The sequence below is a fragment of the Sorex fumeus genome, unplaced genomic scaffold (assembly GCF_029834395.1).
Source record: "Sorex fumeus unplaced genomic scaffold, SorFum_2.1 ptg000030l, whole genome shotgun sequence".
In the NCBI taxonomy this organism is placed as follows: domain Eukaryota; kingdom Metazoa; phylum Chordata; class Mammalia; order Eulipotyphla; family Soricidae; genus Sorex; species Sorex fumeus.
The window spans coordinates 12,715,705-12,740,278 of record NW_026606087.1 but is presented as its reverse complement, the minus strand read 5'-3'; the positions used below and the strand labels follow the sequence as shown (position 1 = coordinate 12,740,278).

The window sequence follows — 24,574 nt, the reverse complement described above, 5'->3', positions numbered from 1 at the left end:
TGGGTACTTGATCATTGTATAACTGAAACCCAAGCACAAAAATTTGTAAGTCTATAACTGTACCTCATGGTTAAAGCTAAGCTAAAGGGCCTCCCGTTGTTCATCGATTTGCTCGAGCGGGCCCAGTAACATCTCCATTGGAGACTTTGTTTTTACTGTGTCTGGCATATCGAATACGTCACAGGGAGCTTGCCAGGCTCTGCGGTGCGGGCGAGATACTCTCGGTAGCTTGCTTAGCTCTCCGAGAGGGGCGGAGGAATCGAACTCAGGTCAGCCATGTTGGCTGCGTGTAAGGCAAACGCCCTACCGCTGTGTATCGCTCCAGCCCCGTTGTTTCACTAAAAAAAAACAAGAAAAGAAAAAAAAAAAAGAACTCAAGCTCCAAAGCACAAACTCCTCATCTCCCAATTTCTATATTTTCTCTGTAAAATTCAGATAGAATGAATAAGGAGGATTTTTCCAGTTTGTACATACCTAACACACAGATTCTCAAAATGAAGTTTTGTCACAACTCTTCATTTGGGCATGGGGGTTTCAAAGTACTAAGCAGAGAGCCTAGCACATGTTAGCTACTTTGGAAATATTAGAAAAAGTAAATCTGGTAATAAATAACATATTGTTTCATCAATAATTTTTTTTCTCCACAGTGATGATCACAGTTGGAGCCGTTTTCATAAATAGTCCCCATGGATAGCGCCTGCGATGGTAGACTGCTACTAACCACTCTCGGAACTGTACTCAAACATTTTGACCATACTCATACTTTTCTGTGGTCATTTTTATTACCACTCTCTGCACTTCCTTTTTGTTGTTGTTTGATTTGGTTTGGAACCATACCCTACAGTGCTCAGGGCTTTCTCCTGGCTCTGCACTCAGGGATCACTCCTGGCAGGGCTTCGGGGAATATATGGGATGCTAAGGGTTGAACCCAGGTCAGCCACATGCAAGGCATGAACTGTCTCCCTGGCCTCTGCATTCCCATCTTATTTTCTAACCATCTCCTTTCCCCATTATAATCTTCTCTGTCATCTTTCCTGTACAATCTCTAGTTTCTTTGTTTTACCCTTTCTCTTTCTCCCACATATATATTTCCTCTATCCAGCTTTCATCTTGTTCTTCAGCAAATGTCTAAATATTCACTCCTGCCAACGTCTTCTACCACCATGATACTCTTAAACTCACCTCTATATCATAGATTGTATCAAGTGAAGGCTTGAAAAAAGTGGTAGGAGATCAAAACGTTGCTTCTTCTGTGGGAAGTGAAATGAAAAGGAAAGAATAAGCTGCAAATGAATTATATTGGCATGAGGATAGTCACTATTTTTGCCTCTACCAAGAGTTTCTGTTTGGAATGAAAAGCCACATGCTTCTCACCTCTGAAGCAAGAATCAGTTACCTTGGGATCAGTGTATATAGGATCAATAAAGTAAAGAGAAATGAAAATCCTTTCCCTAATGCCAAGAGAAAGCATTAACTCTAAAGATAACTAGTAAATGCAAACAAAATTCACATTAACTATTTGAGAACATAAAAGCAAAGATGGGAATAAAATAGTAAAATAATAACATAAATTTGTTTAGTCCTTACATTCTTATTATTGAGTTAAAGTTTATAAATTAATCTCGTGATTTTTAGAAAAATCAAATAGAAAAGAAAGTGCTTGTATAAATCGGATCAGAAACTGAAGGGGAGAAATTACAACAAAACCTCCAGAAATGCAAGACATCATGAAAATTTACTATGAACAACTATTCTGTTAAGCTAGAGAACCTAGAAGAACTGGAAAGATTCCTAAGAACATGTAATCTTCCAAAACTAATAAGGAAACAATAGAAAGCCCGAACAGATCAATCACAAGCAAAGAAGTTGAAACAGTAATTAAAAATCTCCCCAAGAATAAAAGTCCTGGCCCAGATTGACCTAGGTGATTTTTATCAAACCTACAGAGAAGACTCATTGATGTTCATCCTTAAGCTTTTCCAAAACATCGAAGAAACAGGAATCCTTCCTAACACCTTCTATGAAGCTAACAATACACTGATACCAAAAGCTGACAGGTATTACCAAAAAAGAAAATTTCAGACCAATCTCCTTGATGAACATCAATGCAAAAATCCTCAACAAAATCTTTGTAAACTGAATCCAATAGGACATCAGAAAATATATATACCATGACCAAGTGGGATTCATTTCAGGGATGCAAGGATACACTCAATATACACAAATCAATTAACATAGTACACCAGATCAGTAAAAGGAAATAAAAAATCAGATGAACATATTATTTGATGCAGAGAAAGATTTTTAGAGGATCCAACACCCATTCATCATAAAAACCCTCAATAAAATAGGGGTGATAGGAACATAGTATCAGCTATCTATAGAAAGTCCATAGCCAATATTATTCTTAGTGGTGAAAAACAAAGATTCCCATTAAGAAAAGGCACAAGACAAGGCTGCCCACTGTCCCCACTCTAATTCAACATTGTATTGAAAGTTCTGGCAATAGCAATCAGACAAGAAAAAAATCAAAAGAATATGAATTTTATAAAGGAAGTCAAATTATCTCTATTTGCAAATGACATGAAGATATACATTGAAGACCCTAAAGAGTCCACACAAAAGCTCCTGGAAACAATTAACCAACACAACAAAGTGGCCTATCACAAAGTCAATACACAAAGACTGGCCACATTCTTATACACAAATAGTAAATCAAAGAAGAAAGAGACCAAAAAAATCTATCCCACTCAAAATAGTTTCCAGGAATATAATACATAAGAATCAACTTAACAAAAGAGATAGGATATCTATACTATGAAAACTTAAAAACACTTAAGAAAGGAATAGAAGACCATAGAAAATAGAAAAATCTTCTATGTTCAAGGATTGGAAGAACCAATATTGTTAAAATGACCACCTTGCCTAAACTACCATATAGATTCAATTCCTATTCAAATTCAGACAATATTCTTCAAGGACTTAGAACAGATCATTATAAAGTTTGTGTGGAATCATAAAAAGACCCTGCATATACAAAACCATACTGAAAAGCAAAAAAAAAAAAAAACTGGGAGTTATCTCCCTACCTAACTTAAAGCTATACTATAAAGTCATAGTGATCAAAACAGTGTGATACTGGAATGAAGAAAGACTCTCTGAACAATGGGTCAGAGTAGAATATCCAAGGATAAACCTCAGCTAATTTTGACAAAGGAGTTGAGGGCATGAAATGGAATAAAGACAGCCTTTTCAATAAATGGTCCTGGGAGAACCAAATAACCACATGCAAGAAATTAAAGCTAGATCTATATCTCACACCTTACACAAAAGTCAACTCAATGTCGATCAAAGACCTTGAGATCAGACCTGAATCTTAAATTACACTGAGGAAAATATAGGCAGAATGCTTCAAGATCTAGACCTCAAAGGAGGTCTAGATCTTGAATAATGCAACAATGTTGAAGACTCCTTTGAGGTCTAGATCTTGAACAATGCAACAATGTTGAACAATGCAACATTGTTGAAGACTCCTTTGAGGTCTAGATCTTGAATAATGCAACATTGTTGAAGACTCCTTCAGGTCTAGATCTTGAACAATGCAACAATGTTGAACATTGTTCAACATTGGCATAGGGACTATATCAAACTAAAAAGGTTTTTTATGGCAAAAGAAAGATGACCTTTTCTATGGCAAAAGAAACATGAGAAAATATTTGCACTCAACACACCAGAGAAAGGTTGATATCCAGAATATATAGAGTACTCACAAAGATCAATTAAAAGACACTTCTCAGGAAGAGCAACAATAGCCAACAGGCACATGAAATGTTTTCATCACTTACTAGTAGGGAAATCCAAATCAAGACAACAGTGAGATATCATCCTATACCAGTGAGAACAGCATTTATCAAAAATACTGGGAACAAGAGACACACGAAAGAATCTCAGAACTGAGCAGCTAGCTGCAGAGATGCCTCTGGATTTTACAATAGTCCACTTTCTCTGGGCTGCTCCACATGGGAGCAGATGCTGTCTCTCTGCCTGCCCCCTAGGAATTCCGGCAGCCGCTATCTTCCAGAACTCAATGAAAAGCCCACATACACAGGAGCAGAAATGGCAAACACCAGGCCTCACAGGATAGGGAAGGAACCGATCCCTCTCATGCCCCCCCCACTCTGATGGGACCCTGAGATGACGCCCACAAACTGCTTCCCACTACTTTTTAAGCTCTTTAACAGCTGTGATCCAGAGACACACAAAAGAATCTCAGAATTAAGCAGCTTGCTGCAGAGATCTCTCCAGACCCTAATTATTAAAATTTTAGAATTCCAGGAGCGCACATCCACAAGAGTTGCCGCACAACATCGTATGCTATTTACAACAAGCAATACAAAATAAATTGTCTAGCATTGCCTTTTTGACAAGTTTGAGTGGTGGCAGGAAAATTCCAAATAATAATGGTGGGACTGCTGTCAAAATATTGAATGTAATCAAAGTAGAGAGAAAGTAGTGTGGAAATTGTCTGCCACACAGGCAGAGGAAGGGTTGGGATGGGGGGTACTAGTGATTTTGGTGGTAGAAAATGTGCACTGGTGAAGGGATGGGTATTTGATTATTGTATGACTGAAACTCAAGCACGAAAGCTTTGCAGCTGTATCGCACAATAATTCAATTTAAAAAATACTGGGAACAATCTCTGTTGATGGGGATGTGGTGAAAAGGAACACTCATCTACTTCTGGTGGAAAAAAATGTTGTTTGGTCCAATCACTATGGAAAACAGTGTGGAGGGTACTCAGTAAACTCAGAATTAAGCTTCGATGTGACCAGAAATTCCACTTTTGGGTATATATCCCCAGGAGATAAAAACATTCATTCAAAAGAGCCTATGTACACCATTATTCACCATAGCACTCAGTACAATAGCTAAGATTTGGAATCAAACAAGATGTCCAACGACAGATAAGTGGATTATGCCAATGTGATACATATATCACATTATAATATATATATTATATATATATATATATATATACACACACACACAATGGAACACACAGCTGGAAGGAACAATAAAATCACACAATTCACAGCAACACGGATGGTAACTGGTATCATGTTAAATGAATTAAGCCAGAAGAAAAAAGATAAACACAGGATGATATCACTTATATGTGGTATTTAGAATAACAGGATGAGGGAATGCAATGTGTTAAAGGGGTGATGCCCAGATCAACCTTGGGTCCAGCCTATAAGGGAGGGAAAAAAGAAGGGAGGGAAGGGAGGAGAGAGAGATGAGAAGTAATGGGAGCCAGGTCAAGAGATTAAGGTACAAAGGTGGTGTTAAGGAATGATAGAGCTAAATATCCAAACCACAAAATCAACAACGCCAAAATCAAGAGACCCAAGCTTTAACAACTGAACTTAAAAAGCTGCCTGGAAGAGGGCAGGCTGGAGTGGGGAGGAATACGGGAGGGAACCTGGGAAAGGTGGTGGAGGGAAGTTGACACTGATGGTGGCATTGATGCTGCAATATTGTACATCTAAACCTCAAGTATGAAAATTTTGTATATCATGGCCCTTTAATAAAATTTAAAAGACAAAATAAAAATTAAATTAATAATTCACTGTTCTTAAATCCACTTCACAAACAGGAAGTAGAAAGTTGGGGGAGTTAAATAGCTCAAAAGAATAAAGAGCAGCACAGATAAAATTTTCAGTTTTTAGATTCAGTCCAGAAACACAGATTAAGAAATAATTTTGAAGCAATCTTAAAGGATCATTCACTCAAGGTAAAGTTAAGGGGAGAGGGGGTGAAATGATAGAATAAATGAAACATTTGATTAAAATTTTTACTGTTGGGGCCACACTCAGTTGTGTTGTAGGCCACCAATGCCACACTTGGTAGTACTGAGGCATGAGGGGGAAAAGATGAGGTAAGGCATGAGGACCTGTGTTCCAGAGGATCCCAGGGCCACACACATACATGGTGTGTTATAGCATTTGAGCCACATCTCCAACCTTTGATAAGATTTTTAACACTGTTAAAAACTGAAAGTTACTTTGTGTGAATAATTAAATATCTACCATGGCTGGGAGGAAAGCAGTTTTGCCCAACTCATGTTATAACTTTGGGGGCAAAGAAACTTTCCCAATGAGGAAAAAAAATAATGACAACAAATCAACAATTCCACTACAGGTATTTATCAAAAAATATGTGTGTGTGTGTGTGTGTGTGTGTGTGTGTGTGTCCACAAAACCCTCAGCACAAACTATTCACGGATTAGAAGCTTTATTCATAGAAGTCAAAACCTGGAAACAAAGCAAATATCCAGCAACAGAGAAATTAACAAGCAAATTGTGATATATTCATATGATAGAAAACTTTTTGGCAATTAATGTGATCAAACTACTAAAAAGTACATCACAATACTCAAGATCACTGAAGTTGAGAGAAAGAAGCCAGGGTATAAAGGCAACATACTATATTATTTCATTTGTGGTTTACATTCATATGTTTGGTGCAACATACCAAAACTAGTATGTAGTTTCATAAATAAGAATAATGATTGCATCTAAGGAGGAAAGAAGCAGTAGGTGGTTAGTCGGCTGAAAAGAAAAATCTATATGCTAAGAGGAGTTTGAGTTACATGGGTGTCTATAACTATCCAAATGGATCTTCTGGGAGCATTAGGAATGAATAAAGAGCAATAAAAACAGAGTCTCCTGCCCCCGCGCCTGGCTGTCCTCTCCGGGGCCCCTTGGAGGGGGCGGGTTGAGTTTCCCTCCCCGCCCCGAGGACAGCTCCAGCAGCTGAAGACCTCCAGAACCAGCCACAACCATGCTGAGACCACTCTCCACACACATGAATGTATCAGCAGAGGAACAAAGGCATGTGGGTTCCGGGGCTGAGATCTCCAAGCCTGCTTGGATCGGGGCTGAGCATCCTTCACCCAGATCCTCCATCTTCCATTAGGCAGGGGTCATACCCACCAACTAACCCCCAGAGCCATGTAATCCCATCAACGGCCAAGACCCAGAGACTATAAAACCCAGCTCCCATAAGCGCACGGCCGCATTCACAGTCATGCGACATCTTATCTCATTCTTACTTTGGACAACCTGGCATGCTACCTAATGTAACCTGCCCACATGGCAGAGTCTGGCAAACTCCCCGTGGCATACCCTATATGCTAAATACCAGTAACAATGATGGGTCTCATTCTCCTAACCCTTAAAGGCCTTGAATATGGCACTTTAAAATCTCAGGGCTAGGACGAAGGAGACGTTACTGGTGCCTGCTCGAGGCAACCGACAAACAACAGGATGATTGTGATCGTGATCGTGAAAAACAGAAATATAGATAAATTCCTCTCATAATTATTTTCTAAATCAGGCAAATGTTTATTTTAGGTGGTTCAGTAGTAGAGCACATGCTCCCATGTGTGAGAACTTGGACTTAATTTCTGGAACCTACAAAATAAAATCTGGCTCAGATTTTGATAAATACTATGTAGTAAAAACAAATCAATTAAATATCAGACTACCTAATATTTAAAAGTTACAAGAGTAAATGGGATTACATGGAACTAAGGTTAAACCTTAACACCACACTAAAATTGGTAAAATGTTGATACCAGTGGACTATGAGTCACATATATTTTTTAAAAGAAAGACCACAGAGAAATTATATAAATTCTTATACTCAAAAACTATAAATAATCCTAAAACTGTTCAAGTAACCTCCAAAAAGTCAAAATTTAAAAGAAATAGAAAAATAACTGAGACACCAAACAAGAGAATACATTAAAAACAGGCAGGTTCCGGAGGGGAAAGGGTGTTGCTCCCTTCCGCCCTCTCCTCTCTGGAAAGAAAGATGGCAGACACATGGGAGCCTTGTGGACAGCAGGTTTGAGGCGGGGGTCAGGGGCGGCAAAAACCTCATGGGATGGGGGGCGTTCCGGCCCATCCTTCACGCCCTACCAAGGTCACCAGTTGCCCCCCACGAGCAGCTCTCCGGCACGGCCACGACTCCAGAGCACAGAAACCAATCTCTTAATTATCTGACTTTTAGTAGAAATACTTCCAGGGTTAATAAGTAAAATAGCAGAAATCCAAAACCAACAACATTTAATTCTTGAACCAAGCTGTAGAAAGCAAATCATTTCACAACGCTTTTTCAGCATGTCTGATGGGGGGGAGGTAAACTCTAAATAATAATGGTGCATCTTTTATCAAAACCATGAATCTAGTCAAAGTAGATAGAGTATTAACTAGAACTCATCTGCCTCACAGGAATTGGGAGGGGTGGGAGGTGGGGTTCTATTGGGGTTCGTGGTAAAAAATAAGTATTGGTAAAGGGAAATGTGTTTGATATTTACATGACTGAGACCTAAACCTGAAAGCTCTGTAACTTTTCCCACAGTGATTCAATAAATAAATAAATTATTAAAAAAAGGCAGGTTAAAGTCCTGATAAACAAATAATTGCCTTAAATTAAACAATCTAAATACACTAATTATAATTGTATAACATAATTCAACTATGTCTTATTATATAATTTATTAAAATTGTCACTTTCAATTCAGTGGTATTGACCATTTCAAAATAAAAAGACAAAATACATATTTATCCAGTAACTATTTTTAGAATAACTAAGTTGCTATCAGTTGAAGTCAACTTCATAAACAAAGAATATTCCCAATAATAAAGGGGCATATTAAATAATGATAAAAAAAAATAATCCACTGATTATATACATACCAAACATGAGCACCTTCAAATACAAAAATTATAATTTAGGACCTCAACAGCCCTCTTTAGTAAGTAACCTCCAAAAAGTCAAAATTTAAAATAAATAAATAAATAACTGCCCTCTTAGTACAGTGAAGTTCTATGTGCTCCACAAGTGATAGCACAACTAGACAAAATATCAAAATGGCTTTTAGAGAAATGACCAAGGGTCAAGCAACCAAAAAGAATTGAGTTGACAGATATAGAATCTATCCAACAACAGCAGCAAAATATAGTTTTTTCAGGAAACTATGAAAGTTTACTAAGATATACCTTTTTTTATCCATGAAAAAAACTTAGCAAATATTATGAGTTCTAGTTTTAGAAACACATACAGTTATATATATACAATTATATAAATATATATGCAAGTATAATACATACATATATTAATAAGAACTATGATTATATATTTATCATATCTGTATACTTGATAGAGCTAGGACAAATGCTTACAGAAAACAAAGAGTGGTTTGTTTCTATATAGTATAGAAAACAGACTATATATATATTGTTTATAATATAAATGAAGATATTATATCTATAATATAAATGAAGAATATGCCTACCAAAATATCAAGAGGTAATACTGACCACTGATTTTTCTTACTGATTTTGGTCTTGGGGGCACACCTAACAGTGTTCAGGGCTTACTCCCATATCTGTGCTCAGAGATCATTCCTGTTGATGCTAGGGGGACCATATGTTGTGATGAGTATCAAAACTAGTTGGCCAGGTGCAAGACAAGCATCTTACCTGCTGTATTTTCTCTCCAGCTTCTGAGCACAGGAATCATTCCTGGTGGGCTTGGGGGATTTGGCTTTTGTGAATATGTTACAAATAACAGAAAGAGGCACATATCTCTTTAAGTTAGTATTTTGTATTTGTTGTCTGATTGCTCTGGTGAGATCATCCAATACTTTACTTCTTAATTAAAAGTAGTCAGAGTGAACATTTTGTCTTTGCCCTCATCTTAAAGAAAAAGAATTTAGCATTTCACTGTTGAGTGTAAAATCTTGGTTATGGACTTGTCACATATGACCTTTAATATGCTGAATTATATTTCTTTCATACAAAATTTGTTGAGTTTTTAAAAATTATGAACTCCTGAGCACTGCCCATCTGTGATACTAACAGAAATAAACTCTGAATACAGCCAGGTATATCTCAACACCCCAAAACTACAGAATAGGGACCCCGGAAATAAACCCATATATAATCAACTAAGATGCCAAGAACTGACAACTGAAAAAATAGACAGCCTCTTCAGTATCTTAGGGGAAACCTCATATGCCCATTCCAAAAAATAAATAAATAAAATAAGTTTGGAATTAAAGAATTACACATAGAACCTGTAATGATAAAATATTTTTAAAAAAATAACAGAGAAAGCTATTTGATATCTGTCCTAATGATGACTTTTTTCAGCTATCAAACTAAAAACACAGGCAATTAAGTATAAAAATTAACAAGGATACTTCAGACCAAAATATAAAAGAAAATTTGTGGAATGGGAGAAAATATTTGTAAGCAATATGGGCCAGAGAGATAATACAGAGATTAAGGCACTTTCCTACATGCAATAGACACAGATTCAATTCCCTGGCAGTGCATATGGTCCTAAGCACTATCAGAAGTGATCCCTGAGCACATCCAGGAGTAAGCCTCGAGTACTGTTGGGTATGACCCAAAACAAACAAATAAGAAAAAAATAATAAATAACAGATATGGATAGAAAAGTAAAACCTTATGATATGCACTATTTGGATGGACATATTTATAAGAGCTTCTTCTAGAAGTGATCCCACAGCTAGGGGTGGGCAGGGCTGGATATAATCTGGCAGTGCTAAGGCTGAGAACCAAGTTGAGAGTGCCATATATTACATTCTTGAGATGACAAAAGCATAGAAATATAGAAAAGAGGGTATGGAGCTATATAGTACAGCAGGTAGGACATTACTTTTGCACATGGCTAATCCAGGTTGGGTCCCTGGCATCCCATATGGTCCCCAGTCATGATCCCTGAGTGCCGGGTCAGGAATAAGCCCTGAGCACTGCTGGTTGTGGCAAAAACAAAAAACAAAGCAACAACAAAAAAAGAAAAGAAAAGAATATAGTTATAGGGGGCTGGAGAGATAGTACAGCAAGTAAGGTGCTTCCTCTGCATGCAGGTGACCCCAGTTTAATCCCCAGCATCCCATATGGTCTCCTGAACACCATCAGGAGTGATTCCTGAGTGCAGAGCCAGGAATCTGCACCCTGAGCATTGTCAGCTGTGGCCCCAAAACTAAACATATTTATGTGGTCATTGCTTGATAGAAGTTATAAGCAAGGGGATAGAAGAAGGAAAGCAAGTGGGTGTGGCTATCAAAGAGGAACCCTGTGCTGATGGAATCTTTCTGATCTTGACTTTCTCAATACCAACTTCCCAGTTGTGATGTTACACCACAGTTGTGATGTTTTGCAGCATATTTCTAATAAGGGGAGCAAAACTTTGCACAAGATTTCACAGTGTATTTTCTTTAAAAATTATATTTTTAATGCATGTGGGCATGCTATGGCATATCCGTATTTTGGGAAGTTTTTTAAAAATAATATACTCACATAGTATTTATTAACCTGAAGAACATACATTATTGTAGAACACCTAAATGGGTACCTGGTATAAAAGTGGTGCTTCATTAAATAGCTGCCAAGTGAATAAAAGAAAACCTTAAAAATAAACCCTATTGTATCACAAAATTAACAAACTAAACTCAAAAATTTATCTTTTTATACGTAAGTGCACATAAACACGAAGAAAGTAGAAAATAGTACAGGGTAAGCTATTAACAAAAATCAGGCCAAGGAAGTAGCTTTCCTGGGCTCAATCCCCAGCACTGTAGAGGGAAGGGAAAAGGGGATATCAACAAAAATTAATTTGGAAGTGGAGCAGGAGTTGGAAAGAGCATAAAATGAAGAGATATCATGGAGATAATTTTACATCTTTACAAATGGGGAAGTAGTAGAAAATTTCTATTTTTGGAAGAGAATTTTTTAAGTGAAGCAAGATAGTTTTTATTGAACAAAATTTATTTAGAAATATGGGAAGGAAAGTAATACGTGTTCAAGAGGAAACAAGAGCTTGAAATAACGAGTAAGCAAGCAGAGACAAACAAGGGAGATGTAAATTCTAGGGAAAACATTACTTGAAAAGCAAGCCTTTTTTAGTATTTTAGATGCTTTAGGAAAAGGTAACTAACTAATAAGTTGTAAGTAATAGAAGACTAATAGTATGGATGTGTCTAGAGGGTTATTTTAACACAGTGATGGTCAAACAGTTTTGCAAGCTAAGGCAAATGCAGCTCTTATCTGCAAATTATTGTGGTAAGGCCCCAAGGACAAACCCTGAGGTTCAATGACAATAGATTAGTGCATTAAAAAAAAAAAACATCAGAAAGAATATTATCCAGGAAAGACAATTTACTTTACAATCAAGCAAGTTTCTAGAATTCCTCTGGCGTTCCCTTGACAAAGAAGGATGGGCTAATGACATACACAGAAGTGATTGGTCACTATAGAAAGGGGTATTGACATTGTTTATATTGCAAAGATGATAGAGTTGATAAATGAGAAAACTAAGACAAACCTATTATTTGAAATGAGTTCTCTTCAAAGTCCATGACATTCTTAATGCTATAGCAACTTCTACGGGATATTTTATTTTACTAGCAGTAGCACTGTAGCACTGTCCTCCTGTTGTTCATCAATTTGCTTGATTGGGCACCAGTAACATCTCGTGAAACTTGTTGTTACTGGTTTTGGCATATAGGATACTCCACGGGGAGCTTGCCAGGCTCTATGAGAAGGATGGAGGAATTGAACCGGGGTCAGCTGCATGCAAGGCAAACGCATTACCCGCTGTGCTATCACTCCAGCCCTTATTTGCAGTACACAAGGAAAGGGAGAGAAAGAACACTGCCTAGGAAACTATGAAACATTGAATATCTTTAGGGAAATTGAAAGTCACTGTTGTAGGCCTTTCAGTGAAAAGAAAATTATATAAATATAACATTGACATAAAATTCGTAATGGCATCTACTAAGAGCACACACATCCACACATGCGTGTGCACACATACACACCCTAGATATATCACATACAGATTCTTTAACAGAAATGGATAAGACAAAGAAGATATTGATTTTGTTGAATGGAAGAATAGTCAAGTAGATTTGATAGTCAGGAGGAAAAACTATCCTGCTTGTCCAAAGATGTAGACAAAGCATTATGACTACTTCAATCATGAATGGTTGCATTGGTCTAATGAAGGAAGCAGAAATGCCAGCTGTGGATTATACAACTAAGATTATCTAACAGTGAAAAGAGGGGTTGGGTAAAGTGAGGAATGATGAGGAGATAAGAAATTATATTAGTTCATTGATGGTAGAGCTTGGGCACTTTGTTGGTGGTGACATATGCTAACTGTATACATAAAGATCATAATCATTAATATTATCAACACATTACCTAAACTATAATAATCAAAAACAGCTTTTTAAAAAGAAGTACAAACTAAAGAAAAATGAGATTATCCCTGGAAAAAAATATGGATGCCAACCTGATTTTATTTTCATTTTATAAAGCCAATAAAACCCTGGTACCATATAATTTTTTTTAAGAATCCACTTTTGGGGCTGGAACAATAGCACAGCGGGTAGGGCATTTGCCTTGCCCACGGTCGACCCGGGTTCAATTCCCAGCATCCCATATGGTCCCCTGAGCACCGCCAGGGGTAATTCCTGAGAGCAGAGCCAGGAGTAGCCCCTGTGCATTGCCGGGTGTGACCCAAAAAGCAAAAAAAAAAAAAAAAAATCCACTTTTGACTCAAACCAACCAATATTAAAAGTTGAATGATCAAAAGGCAGTTACTATATCTCAGTAATTTCATTTGTAAAACAGAAATATTCATAATATCTATGTCTGCCTCTTATAAATTTTATGTTGAATGTGATGATTTATGTAAAGTAACCTAGTCAGTTCAACTACTTTGTAAAAGTATGGTAAAGCTTAGAAAAGTAAGGTAAGGTAGAGGTAAAGGCCCTCCCGTTGTTCGTCGATTTGCTCGAGCGGGCCCAGTAACGTCTCCATTGGAGACTTCGTTGTTACTGTGTCTGGCATATTGAATACGTCACAGGGAGCTTGCCAGGCTCTGCCGTGCAGGTGAGATACTCTCGGTAGCTTGCTGGGCTCTCCGAGGGGGCGGAGGAATCGAACTCGGGTCGGCCATGTTGGCTGCGTGTAAGGCAAAAGCCCTACCGCTGTGCTATCGTAACTTCCTTATAAAGTTAAATATATATTTTCCATGTAATACAATGATCCCATTCTAATTATTTACCAAAGAAATATAAAAATTTTTCTGCACAAATGTTTATATGAAAATAGGGGCAGAGTGATAGTACAGCAGGTCGGGTATTTGCTTTGCACACATTCAACCTTTGATCCCCAAGACGCCATTGATTACTCCAAGCACCACTAGGAGTGATCCCTAACTATGAATCCAGGAGTAAGCTCAAACTTCAGAACCCCAAAGCAAACAAATCTTTAATCCTAATAGTTAAAAATAGTTTAAAAAATAATAATTCAAACATCTAGGAGGCTCATGAATAAGCAATAATGGACTATTCATATAATGTAATACTAATACTACTCAGTTATCAAAAGGAATGAGCTACTAATACCTAACTCAAAATGGATATATACTGAAAACATGTTAAAAGAAACCATACCCAAAATACTACATTCTGAAAAATAGTATAGACTATAAGATTTAACTTTTGTAAGATTATGGAAAGAACGAATTAAAGGGCCAGATCATTAGATGTCTAAGGCTAGGAATGCTCCTGGGTGTGGCGATGAAGGAAATTAACTGCAAAAAGTAACAAGGGAATATTTTGGAATAATAAAAATGTTTCTAGAAATTGGTTGTAATGGTTCATATGCACTTGTGTATATGGGTCTAAACTCATCAAATTATACACTCAATATTGGTGTGTTTAATTCAGTAAGGCTGATTTTAAAACCACAAGGAAAAGAAAATATTAGAAAATATACATTAAATTACCATAAATAAGCTTTATTTAATTAAGAAGAGACATGAATAAGTGGTAACATTTGTTATCAATGGAAAGATTTAATATTAGGATATTAATATTCCTCAACCAGTTAACTAAATTCATTCCCAATTAAAACCCCATAGATTTTTCTTTTTTTTTTTTTAATTTTTATTAGTGAAACACCAGGAGGTACAGTTGTAGACTTACAAATTTTTGTGCTTGGGTTTCAGTTATACAATGATCAAGTACCCATCCCTCCACCAGTGCCCATTTTCCAACACCATGGGTCCCAGTATCCCTCCCACCCCCCATCCTCCCCATCCCACCTTGCCTCTGTGGCAGGGCATTCCCTTTTGTTCTCTCTCTCTCCTTTTGGAAAACCCCATAGAATTTTTCATGAAATTTAGAAAAGTGATTTTAATAATCTTGTGGAAGAACAAAGGTATATAAAGAACCAAAATATTTATGGAGATAAAGAGGGGGCCTGAATGATAGTACAGCGATGAGGAGCTTGCCTTGCTCCCAGTTGACAGGAGTTTGATCCCCACCATTCCATAAGGTCCCCTAAACATCAGTTAGAGTAGTTTCTGAGTGCAGAGACAGGAGTAATCCCTGGGCATTGCTGGTGTGCCCCTCCCCACGAATAAAGATAAAACTCAGGCAGATGATTCAAAGAGCTAGAATACATGCTTTGCATTTGAGAGCCTCAAATTCAATCCCTGTCCCTCACAGGGTATGGCCCAAAAGCATAAGAAAGCATTTGCCTGTAGAAAAGACAATTATAGTAATTAACATTTGGAAGAAACTAGAAGATAGGTTAATACAATAAAGATTAACACCAACAGATGCTCGGTTTACACTAGTCATCCCAGAAATCACATAGGATCCCCAGAGCAATGCCAGAAATAATTCCTGAGTATAGAGCCAGGAGTAACTCCTGAGTATATCTGGGTGTGGTCCAAAAAACCATGGAGGAAAAAAATCAAAAAGAATAGAGTCTAGGACTGGAGAACTCAATGGACTAGGGTGCCTTATTTTGCATGCAAGAGGGCTGGGTTCGAACCTTAGTACTGTTATCATCCTTCATTCCAAAACATTCCCATAGTTTCCCTAGGATCGCCTTAAAACTGACAGTCCAGAGTTTTCCCAAACCTTATCCCAGAGGTAACAGGCTCTGTCTAGGCCAATAGTTAAATAAGTAACCTTAAAGAAACAGATTGTCCCAACAAGCCTAAATGGAGATACAAAACATTAATCTTATCTCAGCAACACAAAAGGGCCCAAAATTAACAAGACATTTCTGGGGAAGAAAATAGAAATCCTCTGATACTTTGTTTAATAAGAAAAACAAGGACTCATTTTTGTATAAAAACTCAAGTAACAGCCATACTTAATAATCCTACACTAAGTCCCCGCCTCCCCTGCTCACCAGTTTCTCTTCTGCTTTTCAATAAATTTTTTTTTGTCTTTTTTATTTTGGAGCCACACCCAAAGGAGCTCAAGGACCACTTCTGGCTGGGAGGTATGGGAGGTGAGTACTATGAGGGATGTCAGGGGGTGCTGTTTTATGGGATGCGAAAAATCAACCAGCTAGCGGAGCAGTTTGCAGGCAAACCCCTACCTCAGTACCCACTGTACTATCATTCCTGAACATGTACTTTCTCTTTTTTCTCCTCTCATGTCTTAGTAAGTTTCACTAAAAGCTGTTGCAGATATATAGGAAGGGCCCACCCACTCCCAATGTACTCTTGGGAAATTTAAAAAAAAAAACTTAAGAAGAGATTTCCTAATCCTGAAGTAGCCCGAGGGCATGAAGATCACATCCCTTTGACAAACAAATTCTGAACTCTCTGGAGAAGAGAAACTGAGGCACCACCCAAATGCAGGAAACCCCCACCCAGAATAGGGTAAAATCCTCAGAAAAGGAGAAGCTACAGAAGAATTAACCAAGACAATAAAACGACCATCAACAATGCAATGATTAAATTATGAAGAGACATCTGTAGAGAGGAGGGTGATTATGAAGAAGCCCTCAATAGTGATTTCTTGGAATGCCCAGGTTAACCTTTTTTGATTTTTTTCTTTTCAGATCACACCCAGTGATGATCAGGAGTTACTCCTGGTTTTGCACTCAGGAATTAATCTTGGCGATGCTTGGGGGACCATATGGGATGCCAGATCAAATCCGTGTCATCTGTGTGCAAGGCAAACGCCCTATTCCCTGTACCATCTCTCAGGTCCTCCAGGTTAACTTTTGTGTATGCAAAACTCCAGGGGGAAAAAAAAAACCATTTGGAAGAATTGTGTAGGACTTACTCCTGGCTCTGTAGTCAGGGATTATTCCTAGTGGGCTCAAGGGACCATATAAAATGCCAGGGTCAGGTCAGCCAGGTGCAAAGCCTTCTCCCTGTACTATCACTTCAGCCCCATCAAGTTCTCTTTTAAACACATACTTCTTCCCTGTCTCTCTTCTCACATCTTTTTCTAAGTAAGGAAGGAAGAAATAAAATTATGACAAAGCATATTAGACACAAGGGTCTCAGTTCTGACGCTACAGCAGTATTCTAAGATGTGAAATAAAAAGGCATACTTCTGGGATTGGGGACAAAAAGGGAATTATACATTTCTCGAGGAAATGGATCTTGTTTAAAGTAATGATACGTGTTTCTGCAACGACCATACTGTGCTTACCATGTAATGTTACTACACTGAATTCTGTAAATGACATTACTGTTTTTTCCTTAGTAGTTAGTGGATTGTAAAAGTAGTAGTTCTAAGAGTCACCTTCACAAGTAGAGTTACAGAAAGAGAGGTAATGATAGGGAAAGATAAAAGAGTTACCTAGAGAGATAGATATTACAGCAGACAGGACACTTGCCTTACATGCAGCTGCCCCAGTTTTGATTCCTGGCACCTAATTTCTTTCCCTAACAATACTAGGAGTGATCCTTCACTATAGAGCAAGTCCTAAGCATTGCTGGTCGTGACCCAAAAACAAACCAAAAAAAGTGCCACCTATTCAGAAAAGAGTATCAGGGAATTCATTTCCTGAAAGGTGGTCACCATGTTAAAGTCCTCTTCAAAATGCTAGAGAACCAACTCAGTTTTCTGCCAGGAAGGTCTTTAGAAGACCTTAGCCCCTGGTCTCTTTCATTCATATTGGACAGAGCCCTAGGCAAAAAAAAATGTCTCTTCATCCCTCCATTCTTTCCATTGCAGAAAGAATGATCAGTTAAGGCTCCAGGGTCCTGACCCAATCATACTGTCCACTTGTGTGCTGCCCTTGAAGACAAGGATGGGCACTGTGAGTTCAACATGTAGGAGAGCAGTAGAGTCAGATGTTGAGTTAATTTTAAATCTGACCCAGTTACAGAAGAAGGGGAAATTCATGAGGAGTGGAGATTAAAAAGGAGAGCTACTCTGGAAAGAAAGATGGCGGCCGCACGGGAGCCTTGTGGACAGCAGGTTTGAGCCGGGGTTGGGGGCGGCAGGGACCTCATGGGAAGGGGGTCGTCCTGGGCCGTCCTTCATGCCCGACCGAGATCACCAGCTGCCCCCCACGAGCGGCTCTCCGGCACGGCCACGGCCCCGGAGGCACAAGGACTTAGCACAGAGAGCCACCGGCTTGGGGCAGAAAAGCAAATGGACTATGTGTTAAACCGCGCCAGCATGCCTGCCCGGAGGGGAAAGGGTGTTGTGTCATTCGCCCAATCCTCTCTGGAAAGAAAGATGGCGGCCGCACGGGAGCCTTGTGGACAGCAGGTTTGAGCCAGGGGTGGGGGCGGCAGGGACCTCATGGGAAGGGGGGCGTTCTGGGCTGTCCTTCACGCCCGACCGAGGTCACCAGCTGCCCCCCACGAGCGGCTCTCCGGCCTGGCCACGACTCCAGAGCACAGAAACCAATCTCTTAACTATCTTTTAATAGAAATACTTCCAGGGTTAATAAGTAAAATAGCAGAAATCCAAAACCATTTTATTCTTAAACCCAGCTGTAGAAAGCAAATCATTTCACAGTGCTGTTTCAGCATGTCTGATTGGGGGGGGGGGGGGGGGTCGTAAACTCTAAACAATATTTGTGCATCTTCTACGAAACAATGTATCTAGTCAAAGTAGATAGAGTATTAACTAGAACTCATCTGCCTCACAGGAATTGGGAGGGGTGGGAGGTGGGGTTCTATTGGGGTTCGTGGTTAAAAATAAGTATTGGTAAAGGGAAATGTGTTTGATATTTACATGACTGAGACCTAAACCCGAAAGCTCTGTAACTTTTCCCACAGTGATTCAATAAAGAAATAAATTATTAAAAAATTTTAAAAAAAAAAGGAGAGCTAATTTTTCTTTTTAATCACCTATTTTAGGTCTTACCTATTCCATACTCCTACCAGAACCTGACTTCTAGATTATGTTACAAAAGTTCCTTTCTCAAATCTGCAAGGGTACTGGAAACACATCTAAAAGCCTGGGAACTGGCAACTGGCTGTTGGCCAGAGCTTTATAAATATTAAGGACAAAGAATCTGAAGTAGAGGAAAGAAGTGAAGTTAGAAGACCTAGAATACAGTATAATACAGTAGTTCCAAAACTTCTTCCACATTTCCACAGGATAGTGACAACTGATCTTACTCTGAAATTGGAGGGTCCTTCAGCACCTCCAAAAACTAAGGGAAGGTAAAACCTAAGCTAATGCATTGGTCATAAAGGGGTCTCATAATGTTCATAATGAAACTACACAACTGACTTTGTCCTAAGAAGTTTCTAGAAGAGGATTTAAAGTTGAGTGGAATCACTATGCATTCAAGTGGCACCCAAGATTTTCTAGTCTGTAATCCATTGTATAAAGGGTGATCTATTCTTGTAATTTCATGGTAAATGAAAAAAACCATAGAGGTGGTATAAATTAATCTCTGAGAAACATATTTAGAGGTATTGGTGGCAGCTGCATTAATAAAAGTGGAAAAAAATTTGAGTCAATTCACAATAATACGAATCCTTTCTGTACTATTACCCCAGGCCAGTACAGCAGATAAATGTTCCTATCATGTTCTCTATGTCAAAGAAATTTTCCCCAAGCTTTTTTTTAAGATTATACAAGTAATTTATCAGAAAACAATAGGTAAAATATAACAAATACACAATTTGGTGTGCTTTTACTTTCTTAAGAGGTATCTTTGGTCAGGGAATACATGCTTTTCATGTGCAAGGACCCAAGATTGTTTTCAGACATTTTTCTATTCTCCGTGTTTTCTAGAGATGTACTGCATCTCATGTTGGAACACCTTGATTTTTTTCTTCAGTTGCTGTTATTCTGCTGCTCAGACCTTCTATTTTCTTTACATCACAGAGCATACTCTTCATTTCTCTCATTGTTGGTTGTATTTTTCTCATTTTGACTTCATTATTATCTTGTGCTTTGCTCTCTGTACCATTGTTTCTTTCTGCTCACTCAACCTTCTTCATGGCTCTAAATCTACTTCTCTTACCTTCCAATGCTCCATGCTTCCATCAGTGGGTGAGAGATCACGATTTACTTCTAAGTAACTCTTCTTCTACATCTCCCCATTTAGTAATCCTAGGACCACCTACCAATCTCAAAGTCTCCTAAACTTTTCTTCTCAGGTGCAGGTGCCTTCTGTCCCAAATATCCTGGAAAATGCTAACTCTCAGTATAAATATTTAAAATAGTTAAGATCAGAAATACTAAAGCCAAACTACTTTAGTGTCTTAACTATTTACTAATTGTACCAACTTGAGTAAGTTATATATTTTCGTTGTGCCTTAGCTCTTAGTCCGGAAAACAAAAAAAAATGAACCTATTATAAATGGAAGTTGTAAGGATAGAACTCAGAACAGAACCAGTACATAAAAACTCTATATGGATTGTCAGCTTATGGAGAATTAAATTACAGTAATTCAAAGACTTCTCTGACTCCTCAACAAGGAAAAGCTCTGTGTTCCCTATATATGTAATACTGACTTGAATTAACACAGTTACTTAATAGTCCAACAACTGTTTGCATTACTATGTCCACTAGACTATGAATTTCTGTGTCCACTAGACTATGAATTTCTTAAAGGCAGCAGTATTGTTATTGCCCTAGTAGTCTCATCATGTGGCAAAGAATCAGACACAAAAAAAATTCAGTTAGTCTGCTATAACACTGATTTCTTAAATGCAAATTTGTTCTAACCAGTTCCTATATTAGGGAACAGAACATGATATAAATGTCATGTTTGCTTACAGGAGGTTCCACCTGTAGCAAATTAAATAAGCCACACCCAGTAAACCTGTATGAAAAACACAGAAGTATGCACACATACATATACCTCAAACATTGATCAGCTACATTAGGTCACTACTCCTTCTAAGCCACACCCTGGTATTAAACAACATTTGACCCCAGAACACATTTGTCTCACATTAATTCATAAACTGATTCCAAAACTCACTTCTACTATGAAAGCCAGATCCTTTTTGAAGTGTCACATTTATATAACTTCTAACCATGTAAGATGGAGGCTGGGGAGATAGTATAGCAGGCAGGGCACTTGCCTTGCATGCAGTCAACCTGGTTTAATCCCCATCATCCCATATAGTCCCCTGAGCACCACCAGAAGTGATCCCTGACAGAGCCAGGAATAGCTTGAGCACCACCAGATGTGGGTCAGATCAAAAAAATAAAATGTTTAAGATACCATTCTTATAAGATTTATAATCTAATTTGCTCGGCACATTCAGTGTTGAAATTCTCTTACCATTTTCCCTATAAGCCCCATATTTTATATTCTCCTGTCAAGTGGGGTGATTTATAAGATGTGTCTGTTAAGGAAAAAAATTGCACTCAGTGGACTTATGGTTGATGGTGAATAATTCATCTCCATGGAAACCTAAGATTCCTAAAACTGTAGGAGTCCCTGCTAATCACCACTTTGGGAGGCAAGAAGTTCTGCCCCACAATTAAAAGCATCAAATATTTATTCTTAGATTACTGCATGGCAGGCATTGTGATGAGCAGTAGAGGTAGTGTGACTAATTAAGCGCTGTCTATAATCCCATCTAGGGAAGAGAAACTAGTAATCACAATTGAGGGGGATGGATGCTACTAAGGAATAAAGCAAGGTCTTCTCTCCCAGACTTCAGTCAGCTAAAATCTCCCTTAGTCAATCTCTTTCATTGTTGCCCCATCTTGGCCTTCTGACCCGGCTTTCTGAGTTACTGGACCTGCCAGCACTGAGCAGAGGCAGAATAGGGAAGAGTTAAATGTGGCGCAGGTGGGAGGGCCCTGAGGGAAGCAGGCAGAAAAGCCACTTAAGAGGACCCACAGGCCCTGATCGAGCTGAAGAGGAGCTGCTAACAGAGTACACAGAAACTTTCTCAAGTCCGTTCAAGCTTTCTCCCTCAGCGTTGATCATGTTTCTGCCATATATTTAATTGAGACGAATCAGTTCGACTTGCCCTGCCTCCTGCAACATTAGGGATGCTTCTTCCTCATAAGCAGGTACTCCTGATTGCATGCCATTTCCTCCCCCTCTGTCACAGTACTCATACTAAACCCCCAACAAGACTCTAGTTAGACCCAATTCTGGATTGTGAGGAAGGAAAAGACATGTCATTTTTTATTATTCATTTTATTATTGGGGGGGGAGGGAGGAAGCAGAGGGAGGGTGCTTCCATCTCTTTTTCTTCATTGTTTTCCAAATTCAACTCTCTAGACAGCATTCAATTTCAGCGTTAAGTTTTCCTATGACATCAGACTTCCCGCTTTATTCCAGATCCCATCTGCCTCTCCCTGCCCTTTATTTTCTCCTTCTCTCTACTATCCTTTCTTCTTTGAGGGTTTGTGTCCTCGAGCAACAATAAAGATCATGTGCCCATCCCCGCTGCAGAGTTGAAAAAGCCCAGAGGTCCTGCCTAACGATACATAGAGACAGGACCAGCTTGAAGCCTGACTCTGACACAGAACTGGCTTTTCCCCCATCTAGAGACTAAGGTTGACCCTATGTGGACCTGAGAAGAAACAAGCTGTCATCTCAACTCCATTCTCAATTGACCTCATCTGGAGAGCAACCAGCCTCTGCAACAGTGACCCTTAGCACCTCTGCCCAAGACCACTATTTCCCTTTCTTATGGACCTTCAACGGACTCTCTCATCCTAGGTAGTACTACAGCCTTGACTACTGATCCAAAAGTCAACTAACGGCTATAATCCTTTTACCTCCCCAAACCAGCATTACCCCTATACTTTCTCCATGCATGGGTTTGTGCCACTGTGACACCCTCCCAACCTCTCCCTTTGTCTTTCCTCTATCAGGAGCTGTGCCTCCATGAATCCCAATCCTTTACCTCTACCACCACCAACATATGGCAGAAGTTCCACTGCTCAACATCACCCTGTCAAACCCAACCTTCTTCATTTTAACTGGCATTCCAGGACTGGCAGGTACCCAGGTCTGGCTCACCTTGATCTTTGGGCCCATGTATTTGCTGGCCCTACTGGGCAATGGAGCACTGCTGACAGTGGTACAGACAGACTCTGCACTGCACCAGCCCATGTTTCTCCTCCTAGCCACACTGGCCGCCACAGACATGGGCTTAGCCACATCTATAGCCCCGGGATTACTGGCTGTGCTGTGTCTGGGCCCCCGGACCATACCATATGTTGCCTGCCTGGCCCAGATGTTCTTTGTTCATGCACTGACTGCCATGGAATCCGGGGTACTGCTGGCGATGGCCTGTGACCGCGCTGTGGCAGTGGGGCGTCCATTGCACTACTCTGTCCTAGTCACCAAAGCCCGGGTGGGCTATGCAGCCCTAGCACTGGTACTGAAAGCTGCGGCTATTGTCATACCTTTTCCTTTGCTGGTGGCACGATTTGAGCACTTCCGAAAAAAGACCATCAACCACGCATACTGTGAACACATGGCAGTGGTGGAGCTGGTGGTGGGTAACACACGAGCCAACAACTTGTACGGGCTGGCACTCTCTCTGGCTGTGTCAGGTGTAGATATTCTGGGCATTGCTACCTCCTACGGGCTTATTGCCCATGCTGTTCTGAAGCTACCCACCCGGGAGGCCCGTTCCAAGGCCTTTGGTACATGTAGTTCTCACATCTGTGTCATTCTGGCCTTCTATGTGCCTGGTCTCTTCTCCTACCTCACACACCGCTTTGGTCGACACACTGTTCCAAAGTTCATACACATCCTTCTCTCTAACATCTATTTGCTGCTGCCACCAGCACTCAACCCTCTCATTTATGGCGCTCGAACCAAGCAGATCAGAGAACGGATACTAGAAACCTTCATCTTCAGAAAAAAAAAGTTCTAGTTGGCAATTAAAAAAAAAATGGAAGATGAGGATAAAGAATGGAAAATGTTCTGAAGAGTTGGGTTTGGAGGAATGAACTGCTATCTTTCTCCTGTTATCTACATCTGACTATGGTAATTCTTAATAGATATCTACTGTGAAGTCACTATTATGAATATCACTGGCTGATCAACCTCTTTATCTTTCTTAGGAGACAGCAGAAGGTAGGGGCTTCATGATCCATACAAGAACACTATCATGGGTTTATTATACATGCTATGGATGGTTGGTTGGTTGTTGCCTTCCTCCCTGACTCCCCCACCCAATAGTCACCATTGGTACCAGGACTGAACCCAGACTTCATACATGCAATTACTAGCTTCA

General features: G+C 39.2%; 1 protein-coding gene across 1 annotated transcript; it reads left to right on the top strand.

Annotated features, from left to right (window-relative positions):
* Window positions 1–22,918: 22,918 nt before the first annotated feature.
* Window positions 22,919–24,211, top strand: LOC130025242 (olfactory receptor 52W1). Its single transcript, XM_056116192.1, has one exon. It carries the CDS (start codon window positions 23,249–23,251, stop codon window positions 24,209–24,211), a length of 963 nt encoding a protein of 320 aa, XP_055972167.1. The 5' UTR covers window positions 22,919–23,248.
* Window positions 24,212–24,574: the final 363 nt, after the last annotated feature.